Source organism: Lepidochelys kempii, chromosome 13 (genome assembly GCF_965140285.1).
Source record: "Lepidochelys kempii isolate rLepKem1 chromosome 13, rLepKem1.hap1, whole genome shotgun sequence".
NCBI lineage: Eukaryota > Metazoa > Chordata > Testudines > Cheloniidae > Lepidochelys > Lepidochelys kempii.
Genome location: NC_136392.1, coordinates 12653716 through 12673283, shown reverse-complemented (window position 1 = coordinate 12673283; position 19568 = coordinate 12653716). Strand labels below are relative to the sequence as shown.

At 39.8% G+C, this 19568-nt stretch overlaps 1 protein-coding gene across 1 annotated transcript in view; it reads right to left on the bottom strand.

The window, feature by feature from the left end:
* Positions 1–19568, bottom strand: part of BMP7 (bone morphogenetic protein 7) — a 57586-nt gene that overhangs the window by 28648 nt on the left and 9370 nt on the right. Inside the window, exon 2 of the mRNA XM_073309295.2 lies at positions 3680–3872. Coding sequence (XP_073165396.1) covers positions 3680–3872 — 193 coding nt within the window. The remainder of the gene's footprint in view (positions 1–3679; positions 3873–19568) is intronic.

Below are 19568 nucleotides of genomic sequence, written 5' to 3'. Positions count from 1 at the left end.
GCAGCTCTGTGCTGATTGGGCTGCAAGCGGCCCATGGGCCACAGGTTGAGAACCACTGCTGTAGGATGTAGATTCTGTATAGTATATAGGTGAGCTCCTGCGCACTAGTAAATGTGAGGCAAGTCATAAGAGGAACAAGCCTGGAGAATCTGCTGTTAGATGGCCCTTCTCATTCACACACTCATCCTTATGTAATGATCAAGTTGGCATTATGGAAACTCCAGCAGTACTGGGAGAGCAAAAGGCCAGTTCATCTTTGCATTTAACTTTAAAAGGACACTGTACTTGTCGTGCTCTCAGTAAAAGAACCTATATGTCTAGATTTTCTTAGGGTTTTTTTTACGCTAATTACTGAGACTGGTATAGTCCTCTAACCTGGTTAGAAAGAGGGAAACAAACAACCAAGGAAACAAAGGTGTAAGAGTGTTTATAGGTCAACATTGGAGAGAGTTTGCTTTCTCTCTCCACCGGCCCAGAGACACAATAACCTGATAGCCTGGACTGTTTATACAGCTTTAATCTGATTGGAGGGTCATAAACAGAGCTGGTTGGAAAACTTTAGCTGAAATATAATTTCAATGCAAAGCAGAGAAAACATTTTCACCAATTTTTTGTGAAAATATTTTTGTTTTCTGGCCACCTCTACTCAAGAAAAGTCAACAGGAAATGGCTCTCCAGCAGAAACAGACAGTTCAAGATCCACGGCTGCCTACGTCTCAAGTATCCCAAAGATTTTTATGGAGTCCCTGTAAATGCTAGCTAAAGAGCCAGATGTTCAGCTAGAAAAACAGATCACACAGCTACCCATGTCAGTCACATGTCCTCCATGCATATCGACTGTGGCTAAAAAAAGCTGATCTTGTTGCAACAGGAGATAAAAGAGAAAGCCCAACCTGCAGATCACCAGCCCAGTGAGCAGCAAGAGAAAATAGGACATGGAATGTAGAATTTCCAGCTCAGATGCATACATGTTCTGTAATTACAAATCTACCTCCAAAAAGATGTACAAACCAGTGCTTTTCAAAACATTTAAAGCCAATTTCCATCCTGTTTTAAGTAGGCGAGTTCTGTTGACTTCCATGGAGATGCACCCACTTTCACCTAGACTGAGTTTAGCCATCGATCATCACCTTTAATCCTCACAAAACCCCTGGAGAGAGTGGGTACCCCACTGTGCGTGCTCTCAACTTATGTATTGTAGTTTACGTATTACAGTAGTGGCATGTGTTAATCACAAGATCATCTTTTCTTCCCAAACTCATTTCCCCTACCTAATGGATTCATATATAGGCAGTGCATCCACTCTCTCACATTCTTCGCTTATAGGAGTAAGAATAACTGGTGCAAGGGACGGTTTGCAAGAACCATTGCTCAGTCCACGTAGCTGCATGTGGGTAAATGCATGTACATGTGAAACATTCCCAATTCACATGGTCACGTCTAGTTACACCCTTCTGCAAAGTTAGTTGCAAAGAACCTTTGGAGATACCATTCTTCAAGTCTTGTGGGACAGAGTAGGGTAACCAGAACTGGGGCAATAAACATATCCTCCGACTTCTGCCACCATACTTTTTGGTTTGTACATTGCAAGTGAGAATTTGAAAGAACTTTTGTGTGTAGAATAAATTTGAAATGAACATTTACTTAGACAGCAAATTTCTTTGTTTTATTTTCCCCTGAATTTTTGACCAGCTGCAATAAATAGTTAAAAAATACAAAGCAAGCATTCTCATTGGACTATTTTTTTTGTTAGTTTTGAGATCTGTGTAATAGTTCTATTTCAGGTACATGTAAAATGTTATTGGTACATGTTAAGTAGTTGTGGAGAATAACTTTCTGACCAGTATTTGTGAAGCACTTTATATGCATAACTGAAGGAAGGATTTTGCTACTGTCAATGGGGTTCATGTGTAAAAGAGATATGTGCAAATGCATCGAAGTGTTACCGATAAATGGTATTGAGGTTGTTGATTAATTGAGACTAAAAACAGATGAGAAAATTAAACAAACATGTTCTTGTTCAAGTCTCTTGATGAATTTGTCAGGGAGCATGGCGTAAATTAATAATTGTTTGGAATGGATAAAAGAGCTCATTTTCTAGTTTTGCACACACAAAACTAATCAGTTGATATGAAGAGCATGGTGGCATCTGTCTGTTTTTAATTAGGGATCTCAAATGACTCTTGTAATAAAGATCAGTAAATAAGATACCCTACAGGGTTAGAGAGGAAGTATTCAGATGTGGTTTTTGCCACCCCAGAATCCATAAGCAGCCAGAGGAAGAGGGCAGTTCTTTCTAAAATTTTACAATACTTTGTCTCTGATCCAATTTCTCTCCTCGAGCCTTCCCCTCCCAGTACAGACACATACATGCAATGCTTCTCTCCCATCTCTGCTTTACTGCTCCAGGGCTAGTGGACAGTCCAGACATGGCAGGAACTTCCTTAAGGGGTATGCTGTACTTACATTCTACTGAATGTTCACACTGCAATTAATGTCTCCGCAGGAAGCTTTGTAAGCCCTGAGTAGGTACCACATACAGCAATCAAAGGGTTATCAGAGTACTGAATGGTGTCAGGCTGTAGACCATTAACATTGTTGGCATTCAAGCATAATGAATGATCTCTAAACCAAACTATAAAATTATATAAATACATTTTTCCTGAAGCTCTGGCACTTCCAATATCTAAAATGGAACAAACTATACGTACTTTCTAAAGGAACCAAATTCTGCTCATGGTTACCTCACTATATTAATCCAGAGTTATTTCACTTCAGTGAAGTTACTCTGGATTTACACTGGTATTAATTTAGGGTTGCTAGGCATCTGGTTTTCGACAGAACACCCGGTTGAAAAGGGTCCCTGGTGGCTCCGCTGACCAGGCCATTTAAAGTCCAGTCAGCGGTGCTGCGGGGCTAAGGCAGGCTCCCTGCCTGCCCTAGCTCTACACAGCTATCCAGAAGCAACCACGATGTCTGGCTCCTAGGCGCGGGGTGATCAGGGAAGCTCTGCATGCTGCCCAGCGCCAGCTCTGCAGCTCCCATTGGCCATGAACTGCAGCCAATGGGAGCTGCGGGGGCAGGGCGCAGGCAGCATGCATCGTTCAAGCCACCTGGCATTGCCTTTGACCACGGGGCCAGACATGCTGGCTGCTTCCAGGAGCAGTGTGGAGCCAGGGCAGGCAGGGAGCCTGCCTTAGCCCTGCTGCGCCGCCAACAGGGAACCGCCTGAGGTAAGCACTGCCCAGTCTAAACCCACACCCCGAACCCCCTACCCCAGGTTAGAACCCCCTCCCGCACCCTAATTCCTTCCCAGACCCTGCACCCCCTCCCACACCTCAACCCCAGCTGTGAGTCCCCTCCTGCACCCTGAACTCTATCCCAGAGCCCGCACCCCCAGCTGGAGCCCTCACCCGCTCCCACACTCCAACCCCCTGGCCCTGCCCAGTGAAAGTGAGTGAGGGTGGGGGAGAGCGAGAGATGGAGGGAAGGGGTCTGGAGTGAGTGGGGGGGCAAGGCCTTGGGGAAGGGGTGGGGCAGAAGGCAGGGGCAAGGGTGTTCAGTTTTGTACAATTAGAAAGTTGGCAACCTTGTATTAACTAGGAGCAGTAGAACTTAGCCCTGTATTTTCACTGACAGTTATACAATATACTCTGTATGCTCTTTTTCAGTCACTCACCTTCCTGGGTGCTCCTGCAGTACCTGGTAGACACTTATCTGGAATGTTTCATTATCAAACCGTTCTCGGATGTAATCCTTATATATCCTGAACTCGGCAGCAGTCACTGCTTCCCCCTCTGGGATTCTGGAGAGATCAAACCTGAACTCCCGATGGTGATAGCGCTGATGATGGAATTCTCTGTCATGCTCCACTGAAACAGAAAAACAGCCTATTAGCCACCAGCTTTTGTTTAGTTTCTCTATCAAGTAGCTTGCAATTAGCCCCAACAGAAGAAGGCATGAATATTTGACTACTTCACTGCATTCTCCTGTTAATTTCTTACTAGTTTTAGCACATGTGGAATATGAAAGGAGTGATTGCTGAAACAGTTGTCATCATGCAGTGCATTGAGTGATTCTGACTTTTGACTTGTAATGATTTTTGGCAGAGCTCTGCTCGATAACTCTTTCTGGGCATTTGCCACTAGCAATGTACAAGCTGCAGTGTGAAGGGTCTAAAAGTGAAGGGTGGGATTTTTCAGAAGCACTGACTGTTGAAACAATGGGAGCAGAGTGAGACCAACACTGAGTGCTTCTGGAAATCCCAGCAGAAGATGTTCTAGTTCTGACAACCTTTCTCATGCTAGTACCCGATTTTCTGCGCCAGTGGAATTTGTTGCAGAACCAGTGAAATTACTGAATTCTGTTCCACAATGTCTTAAGCTTTCATCTGTAAGCAATTCTAGCCCATAAAGGCTGTGACAAAAAACCTTCAATTTGAGCGCCTTCCTAAGTCTGCAAATTGACACCCTGTGACAATAGCTTTGAGATGTGTAAAGTATCAAATTCATTATCAGAGTGTTAACTCTGAAGTGTAAAGCTTCAAGCTTCTCCCCCAACAAGCCTTTTAAGTCACCTCCATCTCGGCCAGCAAGAGGGAGGAAAAGAGGAGACCTAGCCCCATCCCTGTGTTAAAACCTCTGCCTCTGGAGTGCCAATAATGCAAATCACCTCCCAACCTTCCTGGATGTTAAATGCCCCCATTTCGCACTGCTTTACTGTCAAAACTTCTAGCTTCCTCGCAGCAGCTCTTACATTGCAATTATGGGTTTTTAATGTGTGGCACATTGCAGACTGAATATGTGAAGGCAGCATAAAGTGAATTTAATTTCGAAATGTGTGCAGTGTGCCTATTTTATCATTAATTTTAACAATTAATGCAGTCTTTTTTTAATTTAATTAAGTCTTTTTTTTTTTTTACTGTACTCGGGGCTGCTGAAGAACTTGCCACTAGAGAATAAAAGCAGGAGCCTTTCTGCAGAACTTAGGTCCAACTTGGTACAGAGTACACAGGACCACAGCTAATATTCCCTTACAATGTACACTGTGTCTGATATAGCAATAGTAATGGCAAATGTTTATAGTATGGTAATGTCTAGAGGTTCAGACAGAGAGAAGGGCTCCATTGTGCTAGGCACTGTTCAAACAGAGTAAGAGGCAGTCCGTATTCTGAAGAATTTACATCTAAATAGACAAAGGAAGGTTGGGGAAACAGGCACAAGGAGATGAAGTGACTTGCCAAAGGTCATGGAGCATGTCAGTGGGAGAGCTGAGATTAGAACCAGGGTCTCCTAGGTATTAGTCCAGTGCTCTGTCCAATAGACCTCACTGCTTCTAAATGCACAACTCAGGTAATTTTAAGTTTAAGATTTTCTTGGCAACAATGGTCTTTTCGATGGGCCCAATTCTCTTCGGACAGCAGTTTTTGTGCACTGATGTAAATCTACTGACTTCAGCTGAATTATTCCTGATTCACACCAAGTGAGAGATCCAATCATCAGTGTATAAAGTGCTATTTAAATTTACAGTGCTATATTGTACATATGTTTAATAATATTACAGTTACTGATGAAGCACTAGTGAGCCACTCCCTTGCAGTGGAATGGACTGTGGATAGTCTTGTGGAATCAAATAGTAAATCCAACCACATCCACAGAAGTGAGTCCAATACTATTTTACAGTTGGCTTTACCTTCCTCTTCAACTCATAGATTATATCTACTAACAATTTTGTGGTTCTCAGTTTACTGCTGTATGGTAGCCTTTAAGGGACACACCATTACAGTTGACAGTAATAATTGGGATTCAGCTTAATGCAGGCTTTTATGTATCTACCCCTCACTCCCTCTAACCTCTCCAAGACGGAGGCAATCAATTTCAGTAAATGCTTTAGCATGTTGGGCATTCTAAGCATGTATTGAATGAACACAATTATTGCTCCAAAACCACTCGTTCTAATCCTAACTCTGCTGCTGATGCCCAATGTAGCCTTATATAGGTCACTTCGTCTCCCTATATCTGAACACGGGGTGTGGTGTGAGAATTCATTAACGATCTAAAACTCTTTGAAGATGAAAAGTGCTACATGAGTGCTAAGTACAAGATTATTAAAAATGCCTTGTCTGGTTTCCACAAAACTATTCCAGGCAAAATAAAGTTCACTGTTAAACTGACAGAGTATAATTTCAGCCCCAAAGGAATTTGTTTGTGCATAAATTATAAGGGAGTAAAAAAATAAAAAGAGAAAGAGAGAGAGATGTTAGAACAGAATGGATCCTGTACCCACAACGATTGAGTCACTGATATTATATTGGGTGTTTTATTCTATTTCTGGATAAGCTCACTGGTAGTAGGGTGTCTTTCAGAGAGTTCCAACAGCAGGATATACAGATATACCTACTTCCAAAAACGCTTATGGATGAATTTTCAAAGGAAGATGGAATGGGTGTTTTTAAGTATGAATATGCATGTGTGATGGCCACCATCTTAGCCAACACTTCATAGACTGAACTGGAGAGTCTGGATCCGAAAGCATTGGCCTCTACAACTTGAGCTAAGGCACTGGGCCCTGTATCTAGGGGCTATAACAAACAACTATCCTCTGTGAATTGGGTTTGGGGGGTCAGAGTGATCTCACACACAGTGAGCAGCGGGCTACTTACTTTCTCTGCTCAGAACAAGCTTGTCCTGAATGTTTGAGGCACACAGCTGTTCAAAGTCTGGGACATCTCGTACCCTACATTCAAATGCAAAAATGGCTGTTTGATGCCTGACTCACTGGGTACATATGAAAAGGAAAATTCTTATGATTGCAACTAAAGCATGCATTGTTGAGTCCTATGATAATTAAATCCCACTACTATGAAAAAATCAATGGCCCAGAGTCATGAAGTTAAGATCCCCAAACTCTGAACTTTCCCAGACTTTGGAGATGTTTGGATATAGGGTTTTGGTTTGGGCCATCTCTAGTGTTAAGAGAAACATTCCTATGGCTATATAGTCATTAAAATCATGAAAATATGTGGATACGTAACTGAAGAAAGAATCCCAAGAAACCCTTCAACTCAGTGTTTGTTTTCCCTCTTTTTCTTTGCACTCTGGACGTATTTGCTGACCCAGAAGTAACAAATCCTTTCAGAACTCATTTATGAGAAACACTGACCCTGAATCAACATCTGTTAGATGACTGCAGTAAATCTTATTACATAATTAAACACCAAAATCTATGCTAAAATAATGCTAAGGGTTTGACCTTGTTCTCATAAGAGCAAGATACTTCATAATGAAGGCTGAAATCCTATCCCAAATTCATGGTGCTGTGCTTTGATATTTGTGCACATATGGTACAGTATAGATCAGGCACTGTTTGTTAGACCCCAGCAATACCTTAAGCACAACAGCATGAGGTGAGCAGGGGAGTTTTGAATTTACTATTTTTGGTGGGTGTTAGTTAGACCTTTGACAATACTGCAATATGGCTATTTCTGATTAATTGCATGAGAAGTGTTAGCTGGAGGTATTTTCAAGAAAAGGAAAGAAAAAATGGTCTGATTCTATTTGAAAGGTGTTCACTGTTACAGTGAGACAATAGAATTGTTATAGCTCTTTGCATGTGACTGTAGTTTCTCTGTTAGGCCCATAAAATGTCAGTGATCCCTGCTGACATAACAGACCATCACCATCATGAGAACCTTTGAGGCATTCTGGGGGGATTTAATCTAAGGGGTTCATGAGCCATTATATATTTCAGTGACTCTCTTGGAAGTCCTGGTGGCCTACCTTGTCTATGGAAATTTGTGGGATATATAATTAAATACAGGCTTTCACCTACAGATTTAGAGTAACCATTGGCTCCCTTGTTGGAAACCTCAGCAGAGACACAGATGATGGAATTACCATGACATATTGGCAGGACAATATGAGAGGCAGCTGGCATTGCCACTCTCCCTGCTGCACCTGCTCTGGGTCAAAGAGAGGACATAAAATAAGAAGAGGATACAACCCATATAAAAATAAATGGGAGAATGTACCCTAGTAACTATTTGCCTTTAAAAAAGAAAACCATCCAGTAAAATTGTGTATGGAAGTATGCATTACATTCAGGTAACTGCATATACAAATGCAACCCTCTCTCCATTTGCATGTGCATATACTCAGTTTATGTAAACTGTGTGTGCAAATGAGATGTTTGGTTAAATGTAGGCCTCAAAATCCACTCATCCAGAGTGAGTTGAATGGGTGGGCTAAGAAGAACCCCATGAACCCTTTATTGTAATTGCTTCAAGAGAACATGTGTTGCAGTTCATTGCAGCAACATTAGGTGATGATCTTCTAGCAATCCTTTACTCCTTTGACATGTGCCTTTGTCTGAGTGGGAAAGGAGACGCTGAGGAACAGATGAAATCCTAGCACCAATGAACTAAGGAGCAGTGGGTCATGACAGAAGGAGCAGGACACCAGTGGAGTGTTTGCGGAGGGGGAGCAGAACAGAGCAGCAGACCTTAGTTGTCATGGTAGCAGGTAAATATGGGGGTTCCAGGGGCATAGTTTCAGAAAAATTTGAGGGCAAAGGGGAATGGCAAAGTTGTGTCCCCATATCAAACATTATTGTGATTATATTATATTCTGCAATGTTTGGGGTAAAAAGTGGAGCATATGAAAAGTTGGGAGGTGGCCAGAACTCCCCCCCTTCCCATTCCATAGCAAATGAGTCGGGCCTTGGTTGGAAACACAGAAGTAAATCTAGTTTGTTTGAAAATCTGGCCTCTGATTTTCTATCAACAATTTGAATAATACTTTGTGTGACTATCCAGTACAGAAAGGGCCTGTGTTCTCTGTGAAGTCTTGATGATTTATGTTCCTTCGGACCTGCTATGTTTCTGCATTGCAGTGATGCAAAGTGAGGCAATGTGGCATAACATGAAATGACAGTGAACAGTTAAAAGAAAACACACTGGATAGTTTTGCTCAGTCGTAATGGTGACTGAGCACCTGATCCAGATGTATGGGAATACTGGAGATACAAATGCTAAAGAATCCATGGCATTTGAAAGCTGCAAAATCTGCTCAACAGATTCAGATTATTTCTAAGTGTTTCGACACAGCCCTAAATTTATTGCTTTAGACATAACACTTGTAATATCAAAATACATTCATTTTAACAGAGCTGGAAAATAACCCTGATCAAACATTCAAGAATTCTAGGTGTTACACCTCAAGCCAAATGAGCAGTTCTACCAATGACCACATTTTAATGTCTGATATCTCTGTGTCTAGGGTAAATGTACCTCATTGGAAAGCTAGAAATCTTGTTTCCAGGCCTAGAGGTTTTCAAACTATAGGACATTAAGGCTGGGATTAGGCATACCAGTTCTCACTGAATTCCAAAGGAACTGGGTGCATAACTCTTTTAAGCTCCTTTGCAATCACAGTTAAAAATCACATCATTCTGATTATCATTACATCTTTTTTCCCTCTATTTTGATTCTGATCCAATTTTAGTGTTTGCTGTCTTGAAAACTGTTAGAACTAGAGCCTATGCTGTAACTCAAGCAGCTCAAAAGAATATCAGCAGCTATAATAATGTCAGAATTGAAGGCAGGGAAGGGATAAGCAAAACATCAACATTTGTTTTATTAATTATTATCTATGTAAAACTTTCAAAGTTGTACCTCCTCTATAGCTCTGTCTCGCAACAAGGTCAGAGAAGCTGTTTAGCTCCTGCACTGCTGCTCTCATTGGAAGCAATTTTTTTTTCTGTGTTCAAGAGGACATACGATGACTCAATTGCATGAAGAGAAGAAAATAGTAAGTCTGAAACATGTTTGCAGGATCATGGCCTAAGTTAAGAGGAGAAAATATCAGACTTCACTCTTTTCTTCACCTCAGCGTTAACAAACACTTTAGCAGAGACTGAGCACAGTTTTCTTAACTAGTGTGTGGAGAGAGGTTTTTTTCTTACAGCGGTGCTATAGATTGCATCATTCTACATGGTATGAACATATAAAAATCTGCTGTGTTTGACTTCATGTTTCAAAACACTGCTCCCCTTGACACATTCACCCATGTGGAAAATGACTGTCCCACTCGTACAGACAGAGCCAACCATGCTCAATACTAGTTGTAATAAAGCATGGTCAGCCTGTGTTATACTCAGTCATGCTTTGTTACAATAGAAACTAAACTCTGTTGACTCTGACATCAACAGGGCAATTCCTTTGATTACATGGACGATGGGGATCTGTGCTTGATACCTGATGCCAAGTAGGCCAGAGTTTTAAGTATGGGCACAGTCATAGCATGTATGTTATTTAGCAGAAAGAAACTGTGCTAAAACCCTGCTAGGACAAAACGAATAGCATTATTTCAACTGTAGTGCTGACAAGTTCAATATGTAAGTCAAAGGTACCATGAATCAGAGGAATAATTTTGCAACAATTCATATGAACTTTAAAAAAAAAAAAAAAAAAAGGCATTCAAAGGCACTAAGGATCTGATTCCAAGCCCATTGGAGCCAACTGGAGTCTTTCCATTAACTTCCATAGCTTTGAATCAGACCCTAATTCAGCACTGCAAAATTCTGCTCACCTAAAGAAAGTAATTATTTTTATGCACAAGTAAAACGTATGAGTTTTTCATAATCATCAATGTAAAGTGTTATGTCACAGCTAGGTATTATTATAATTAGTATTCGTAGTAAAGAATGGGTGAGCAGATTTTTTGCATGGGTTGGTAAATCCATACTTTAATCCTCCTGGAATGTTTTGATGGTGCATTTGGAAAGTATTTTGAATATTTAAACATACATGACAAAATTATCACTAGAAAATTTGTTTATTATTTTTGTATAAGGCATTTTATTAAAACCTCTGAACTCTTAGTGATCTCTAAATATAATGATGACTTTCTATTATATGGAGAAATTAGAATGTTGCTTCTTTCCAATTCACAAAGTTAAAAAAAAAAAAAAGTGCCAAAAGGAATGTGCAGTAGGATGCCTGTAACTTCTTTTATCCCAAAAAAGGCCATGAGGGATTTGTGAAGGACTTTAATCTCAAATAGATTAAAGGTCCTGAATTCCTGAGGCTGAAAGATAAGTCAAAGGAAAATAGATTCCAAAAGACACCACCACCCCACCAGCAGCTTATAAAACATGTAATAGTCTCTGCTCCAGAATCGTCTACACAGTTGCCTATGAAACACACCAGGGATTCAGACACAGGCCAGTGAAAAAATCTGCCGCATCTTGGCATCAAACATCTTGTTTAATATCTTTTCATATGCCATGTATGCCTATGGTCATTGACCCCGCTGACAGAAGTAGGTATAGATTGAAATGGGAAGGAGAAATCTTTTCTTTTAGCAATTTCAGATCTATGAGAAATAGAAATTGTTTCTTAGGTGATCACTACAGCTAAGATTTTCAGATCATTTTGGTACATATTTGCCTGCCTTATGTGTGCAAGCATTTAGGGTAACTAAGTGCACAAACTGGCTAACTGCACATTCAATTAGATAATTTTGTATACATCAATACATCTATTTGATTTTTGCATGCACAATTTTTTGCACACTTGCACAATTTTAATACTAAAAAAAATCTAATTAGCGAAATACTCTGAACTTAGCAGAAGCTTTCTTGCATTAAGTTCATTTTAAAAAGATCAGAGGCTTGCACTTTCAAAAGTGATGGGTTTGGGTGCCTCTGTTTCCGAATGCTCAACTTGAGACACCTTCATTGGGCCTGATTTTTAGAAGTTGGGGTACTCTTTCTGGAAATCAGAATCCTTTTAAAGTATCTCAAGCTGGGCACCCAAAATCACTAGTCACTTTTAAAAATGTTGGCCCCTTCTCTTTAAGTTAGTGAGGTCCAAGGTTGAAGAAAGCAAATTAAGGGCCAGATTCAGCATTCCTTGCATACCCAAAACTTTCAATGAAGCCAGTGGGAATCTTGGCTGAGCAAGAAGTGCTGAATCCGTTGCTATATTCATCTAAGCAGAAGAGAGAGTATAAAGGGGATTGCAATAATGATATTCCAAGCCACAGTCTACTAAAGGCACATGGTTCCCTCTACACTGCACTTTACAGCAAAAATTACAGGGCTGTTGTGGTAAATTTACAGTGGCAAGAATTTGGATCTGTGACTGGTTTTAATTCATTCAGTCCTCTTGGCTAAAAGATTAACATACTGAGATTAGGGAGCTGAAACAGCAGTTAAAGAAATACCTTACATTGGGAATTCTGGAAACTGAGGAGAGAAAATGCCCTTGACTGTGAATAATTGATGTGAAATGTCCCTTTTTTTTATAACCGTGCTAATACAGTATTTGGAGGATGCTGTCAAATCGGACTGCTGCGAGCTCTCCAGCCATTCTAAAAATGACTGAATTACTTGGAGAAAACTAAAGAAAAACAAATGCAATCTTGATTTTTATTGGTGAGATAAGTTTACTGAAAAATACCGTGTTTTATTTATAATTCCGTAATACATCACATCATCAGCAACTGCCACTATCTTGCCACTTTTAAAATCACAAGTTCCCTCTAATATTATTATCATCATCCTAGTAGCACCTGCAATGTGCTGAGTGCTGTGCCAGTAACTTGCAAATAGTCCTCAGCTCCTTTTTCCATGGCCTGGCTCTGATTTGCCCTTGCATGAGTGAGCAAGGAGAGAGGGTTTCCACAAGGAGCCCTCTTGGGCAGCATGCACAGGGCAGATCATAACAGTAGTACCTGCACCTTGTGGGAGAGCATATCACCTAAAAAGAAGTAGGAGGAGTGCTGTCATGTGCCCCTTCTGCATTAGCCCCTGGGCTAGGGTGGCCAGCACTCCAGCAGAGCACCATCCTGATGGAGAGGGCAACCTATGTACACACTAACCAGTCACACAGTGATTGTGACTCCTGATGCTCCCTCAGGGACAGTGCAATACAGCCCTTTGCAGAAGGTTGTGTGCTGCGCTCACCATTTGCCAGTACTCAATTACTCTATGGAATGGAATAATTTTAAGATAAATAATTTGTACTCTCATCTTAGAATCTCAAAATGTATTGCAACAATTAAGCATCATAATACCGCTCTGAGGAAAGTCGTTATTGTTACATCTATTATACATACGGATAAAGTGAGGTACAGAGAGGGTAAGTGACTTATCTGAAATGGCACAGTAAATCAGTGGCACAGATGAGCATAGAAACCAGGGGCCTGATTCAGCTCAATAGCATAAAATAAGATCAGAACAAACAGACCCTCTCCCCCAAGTCCTGATTTCCAACCCCAAGAGTCACCATTTAGAAACAGGAGGTTGAGAATTACTTAGTACTTATTGCTGTAAACTCATGAGGTTCAGTATTTGTGCTACAGGGAAACAAACCTCTGGAGTTAATGTTTTGCCCTTAACCATAACTTCATTTTTTTAGCTTTTCATCATAAAAATAGTGTTGCCAATGACATCACCTAGCTGACAACCAAGCAGGGAGCTTCCAAAAGTCTTCCAAAACACTGACTCCTTGTTATAAATTCAAGATTGCTAATCGCAATGGTGCATATCACATCTGTACTAGGCTTCAGGACTGGAAAGAAGCAACCTCTCTATTGCCGGATGGAATTGGGAAAGATGTTTTCAGTCTGCACATGCATCAGCATTAGCCATTTCTTTGTCAACAAATCCCTTAAAACAGACTATTTCTATTATGTACAGATGTCCAAGAAATAATGGAATACTGTACTACAAGATTAAACACTTTAATGTCAGCATATGTGCTGCAGGACTCTGAACAATGGTGTCATTGTACATGTACCAAAAGGGAGGGCTGAGGGAAGATGGGTTTAATTATGTCTAGAGCAGCAGCAAATTCTTCCCAAATGGAGTTGAACTCCAGCAAGCAAGGATGCATAGACTGGAGACTGATATTAAAACAAAGTGTTTGTGCCCTTTCTCATATTTACCCATTAGGCTTGAAATGGCAAAGCTAGTCTTACCTGTCTGATTTCATAAGAATGGTGCTGAACCACCTGGCTTCCTAGAATTGCTGCAGCAACAGGAAGTGATGAGATCAGATGATACTGGAAACCAGCACATCCTGTCATCCCACATGTTACCCAGGAGTTTTTGAACATTAGCAACATTAAAGTTTGCAACTATTAGATCTTTTGCTACTGACAAATACTAAAACAAGTTATCTTATCATAAATTCATGGCAACTTGGGATCATTACACTTGAAAGAACACTATGCCTTGGGGCCATTTCTCCCTTCTGTATTTAACTGTTGGACCAACTGGAGAGAACATTGTTTTCAGACTATGATTTTTTAATTTCTTCTCCATTCTTCTTGCTGAGCATGAAGAAATTGCAAAATAACTTTACTCACAAGGTAGTGGTTTTCAAGCTCATATACCTCTAATTATCTTTCCACTAGAACTAGATTATTTTTTTCAAACAGCCTTCTGTTCCTTATTAGTATGTATATATTATTATATAGCATAAAGTTACCTACTACAACAAGCAACAACATTTGCAAAACTGGTATAGAAAGGAGGACTGGATTCTGGACTGGTACAGCTGGTTTAAGGTATTTTAGAAGTAAATGAAATCAAATGAGAATTTATAATCCTTCCTGAGGTCTGGATTCCATCAGACTAAACTCATTAGGCATTAAGGTGCAGGTGCAGCTAAATAAAGGATTGTTCTGCTTTCTTTAATACCATAGATTCACATCATGAGTTCAAAATAAAAGTCTTTTAAAAGCACACATATATATTTTAAGGCAAGCCTTAAAAGAGAGTTGATGGAATCTTCATATGCCTCATTTCTGTCAGTGGAATATGCCCATTTCTGCACTGATATTAACTAAGTACTGTACTGGAGAATTGTGTGGAAATAGACCTCTTTATCTTGAAATGTTTAATTTTATTTTCATGTTTTCCCTTCATCTTCCAAACACCTGCCCAGATAAATAACACAGATCTAATTCCTCCTTAAATGTTTTATTGTCATTGCAATTAGAGTATACCCAACATTACACCAAATCTTGAAGCCAACCACACAGATCCTCTGGGAGGAGCACAGAGGGCATCCAAAGCCCTGAGGATTTGCAGGATTGAGACCTTTTGATGGTTTATGGTTACACACACAAAAAATCCAAGAATCAGTTTGCCAGGTTTTAAATCATACAGCTGGTTGGGTTTCCTAGCTTCGATCCCAAATTCCTGTGTTGTTGAGAATGTAGTTCACGTAACATTACAAAATAAGCAGGAAAGATCAGATATGTGACTGATGCGAATCTCAGTCCTTGATTGTAATCAATAGAATTTACAGCTTGGAATGTATACATTCTGAGTTGTGCTGTGATACAGTAATAGATTAGAGCTTTTGAGCCCCTCTGTGCAGCAACAAATATCTGCATCTTTCTAGGTCAAGCAGTCTCTGGAAGATTACAGATCCTTGCTGTGCCAGGGGGACTGCAAACTATTCAGTGGAAAGGTATCGCTACCCTGGAAGTGAAAGCTCAGTAAGAGTAAAGATCTTCCTTTGGACCCATACTGTGGAGTTCTACTGCATATTTCTCTGCAATTTCTCTGTTGGGATCATATGTAGAATACTGCATACCGTGATGCATTATGTACAAAAGATCTTTAAAATGCTGTTTTGAGAGCAGAATTTCATCTTAGTTATTCCAGCCAGAGGGGTCAGCCTCTTTCACTACTGCAAATAGTGCTAAGTGACCCATTTCACATTTTAATTTGAGACCCCACTCTTCTTGTGTGCCACCAGGCCAATTCAGATCAACTGGGCTACTCCAGTTCACAGCTTTCTGGATTTGAAAGTTTGGGAGCTGAAGACAGCCCTTGGCTCAGAGTGCACAGACTTTCACTATTCAGTCTAAGACCCAAGTATTCTCTCAGGCTTTTGCCTGAGATGATACCTGGGCATATTCATATAGCTTATTCCTTTGTGGGAAGGGAGGCTAAAATAAAGATTAATTATTTTCATTGACAAAGAGCAATGAACTAAGTGCTATTTTAATAATTTAGTATATGTGCTCAGGAATTTTGAGATGGGCAAATTAAAAATACAAAAATATGCATAGGTCTACTGAGGCATTGTGTACGGAATGATGGTGGTTTCGCACACTGATGGCCATTTTGGGGGTTTTACTTCAGAAATACTTTTAGGCCATGTGTCCTTTAGAGTTCAGATTTTGTTGGCCTACCCCCTATTACTAAGGTCATCTGGGAATAGGGAGAGACATATTTGTAGCAGTTTAGCATAATATACAAGATAGAGGCTCTCACTAACATTGGACCAAAGCGGTCTCCTGGAGTCAGTCCCTAACAAATAGCAATTTTTTTCAGGTACAATTTTTTTGATTGCAGTACTTTTGTATTAGATTAGCTGCTGTAGTACCCTAGTTTCCCCAAGTCAATTTGAGATGAATGAAATGAATGCATGAATGTGACATAATTCACACTCTATTGTGTTGCATTATTCAAAACAGTGCACGAATGAGGCCATGGGATTTATGCACCAGGGGAGTTAAGTGTCCCTCATAGGACCAGAACACAGAGCATTCTCCTCCAGTTTAGTCTATTGCCAACATGTCACGTTCAAGTGCTGTAGTACTTTGCCTTAGGACTTTAACTGCCAATTATCACTAAAGAAAGGGAAAAAAATCATAAAAACTTTGGACATGCTGACTTAAATAAGCAGTCATGTATACTACATCATTTATAATGAAATGGATTTGTCAGCAAAGTAAAGGCTACTGATACCTAAAAGAGATTTAGGCTTGCTGGAGTATTTTTTATTCTGGATTCTTTAATACATGCCTGTTTCTTCATTCCTTGGGTTGGCCTTAATGTGGCACAATCATTGACGGGTTTCTGTGGGTCATGTAGTCAAAAATTCCTGCAGTTTTTATTATAATCCATGCCACTGAGTTGAAAGAGCTTGAAGTGAGCTGTAGCTCACAAAAGCTTATGCTCAAATAAATTTGTTAGTCTCTACGGTGCCACAAGTCCTCCTGTTCTTTTTGCTAATACAGACTAACATGGCTGCTACTCTGAAACCTATTGTAGTCAGTTACCAAAATCCCCTTCACTTCAATGGGAACAGGATCTGACAATATGTGTGATTAGCATCCCTTTTTCACCTGTCTCGGTGGACAGACTGTTTCACCATGTAGGATAAGAGATTCCACTTGGGCCCAAGTATGGAAAGATCTTGATCTTTTTTTTCATATTCTCATATTCAAATTGTTTCATATTCTCTGTGTATGTATAAAGTCTGCTGCAGTTTCCATGGTATGCATCCGATGAAGTGAGCTGTAGCTCACGAAAGCTCATGCTCAAATAAATTGGTTAGTCTCTAAGGTGCCACAAGTACTCCTTTTCTTCTTGATCTTTTAGTGACCCTGTCCTAGAATTAAATGGCTGTTTAGTCAAAATCTTCTCTTTCCACTGTCAAGGATGGTGAGATCAATAGTGATTATTTTCAGCTATTCCTTACTGAAGCTTAGCACAAGTATATTTGTGTCATTAGGGGGCCCAGTGGTAAAGCAGTTAAAATACAAGTGGGCACGTTTATTGTTTCCTCTAGAAGGAAACAACCAACCACCAGCAGCCCTGGATTTTCCCGGTTTCAAATAAACATTTATTGTTCCATGTAGCTAACAGACTGTGAGGCTAAAGTTACATTTTTTCTTAAAACAACAACAAAACCCCTCCCTTCTCTTAACAATTGCTGGATTTTTAAGTCTATGTTCAGAAAGGGGAACTTAAACCCAGCAGAATGTTTATAGCACCACACAAGGTTCAGGAAAAGTGATGGACAGTATTCTTTATTAATCTCTAGAGAGTCCCCCTAGGGTTATAATTATTGCATAGTAATAAATAAATAAATAAAAGTAGCAAGACTGAAATGTTCAGAGTCTTTTGAATGGTAGCAGCAATTAGTTTTAAACTTCTTGAAAACTGGGAGGTTTTGGGGGGGGGGGGTTTGGTTAGCTTCCTGCATGCCAGCATAATGGATACCGGTGATCGGTTCCTGCTAGTTATGAATATTTGCCATTTTGGGTTTTATAGATTATAGACATATGATAAGAAAAAAATCACATATTAAAATAATCATTCAAATCCTAATAAGTTGTAAGAAACAGAATTCATTATTTATAATTTTTAGCTCTTGTATAGTGCTATTAAAATGATAGACCAGATCTTGCATCTCTACTTGGAAGCAAAGCTCCCATTGTCAGTTGGAGTTTCAGGCATGAATTAGGCCCCAAGTAAAATAAATTTACCTCTTAACTTAAATTACTACTCACAAATATTGATGCCGTGTTATTTTACAAGTATTTTTGGTACTTCTTCCAGGTCTTTTATTTATTTACTTCACTGCCACTGAGCTGTAGAGACCACAAATTGGTAAAATGTTAGGATGTCTACAATCCCACTGACTCCAACAAGATGTGATAACTGGAGGCAGAATTTAGCCCAGTGGCTGCATTCATGGAGTTAAATCATGTCCTGATTTACAACACCATCAAAGTTGACGAAGACGCTGTGCCAGATCCTCAGCTGTTGTCAATTTTTTTGACTCCGTTGCCTTCAGTGGAGCTATTCCAGTTTAATTGAGGATCTTGGCCTGATTACATTGACAGGGTTGCATGGAGGTGTAATTCAGAGCAGAATCTGACTCATTGTTAAGATGCAGGCTAAAAAAAGGAAACTTTTCTACTTGAAAGCAATTGTGAATGGAAAGACAACTTTTTTTAAAAAACAACCCCTGGAATGATAATTGGCTTGGTCTATGTGAAGTTGTTCCCTCATTAGGAACATAGTCAAATGAGGATCATGCTAATTTTAAAAAAGAGGATGGCAGTGTGTGGTTTTTAAGAGCTTCCCATGAAGATATAAGTAAAAGGATTTTTCTCTACTACAAAGCCTGCATAGTTTCCCAGGCCAGGTGGACCTGATAGTACTGGCTGCATGCTGAAATATCTCATCCCCACCCTTCAGGCACTTTAACTGTAAGCCTTTCCAGACACACTGACTAAACACTTTCAAGATGAACCTAGAAGGGTGGTGGTGGTTGTTATTTTAGCCATAAGCTAAGTATGAGCTTGTTGATCTCATTGCAAAATGAGCTTTTACAAACTTTGAGGAGTATTTGTATCATCTTTAAAAGGGCAGAATCAGCAAAACTCAAAATCTGAACATTGAAAATTCACAGCTCTTCTATTTTCAAAACAAGACAGAGTTTTTACTCAGCATAAAATTTAATTCAGCGTGACAACAAAAGAATCTAACTTGGAAGCAGTTCCAGGAAGATAAAGATGGTAAAGAATAACATGTGACCTCAGAGATGCAACAGAAACTTAATACGCTATGGATAGAATTTTTTCAGACAGTTTGGAAATAGTTGAAGGTAATTTATGAGAAGACTTGAGTGACAAAGCACATTACTTGAAGTGCCTTTCCTTCACTAGGCACTTTCTAAATTCTTTCTGTTTCATTTCTTTACTCTCAGGAGACTTTTAAATCCACTGAACCAAAACAACACTTTGTTT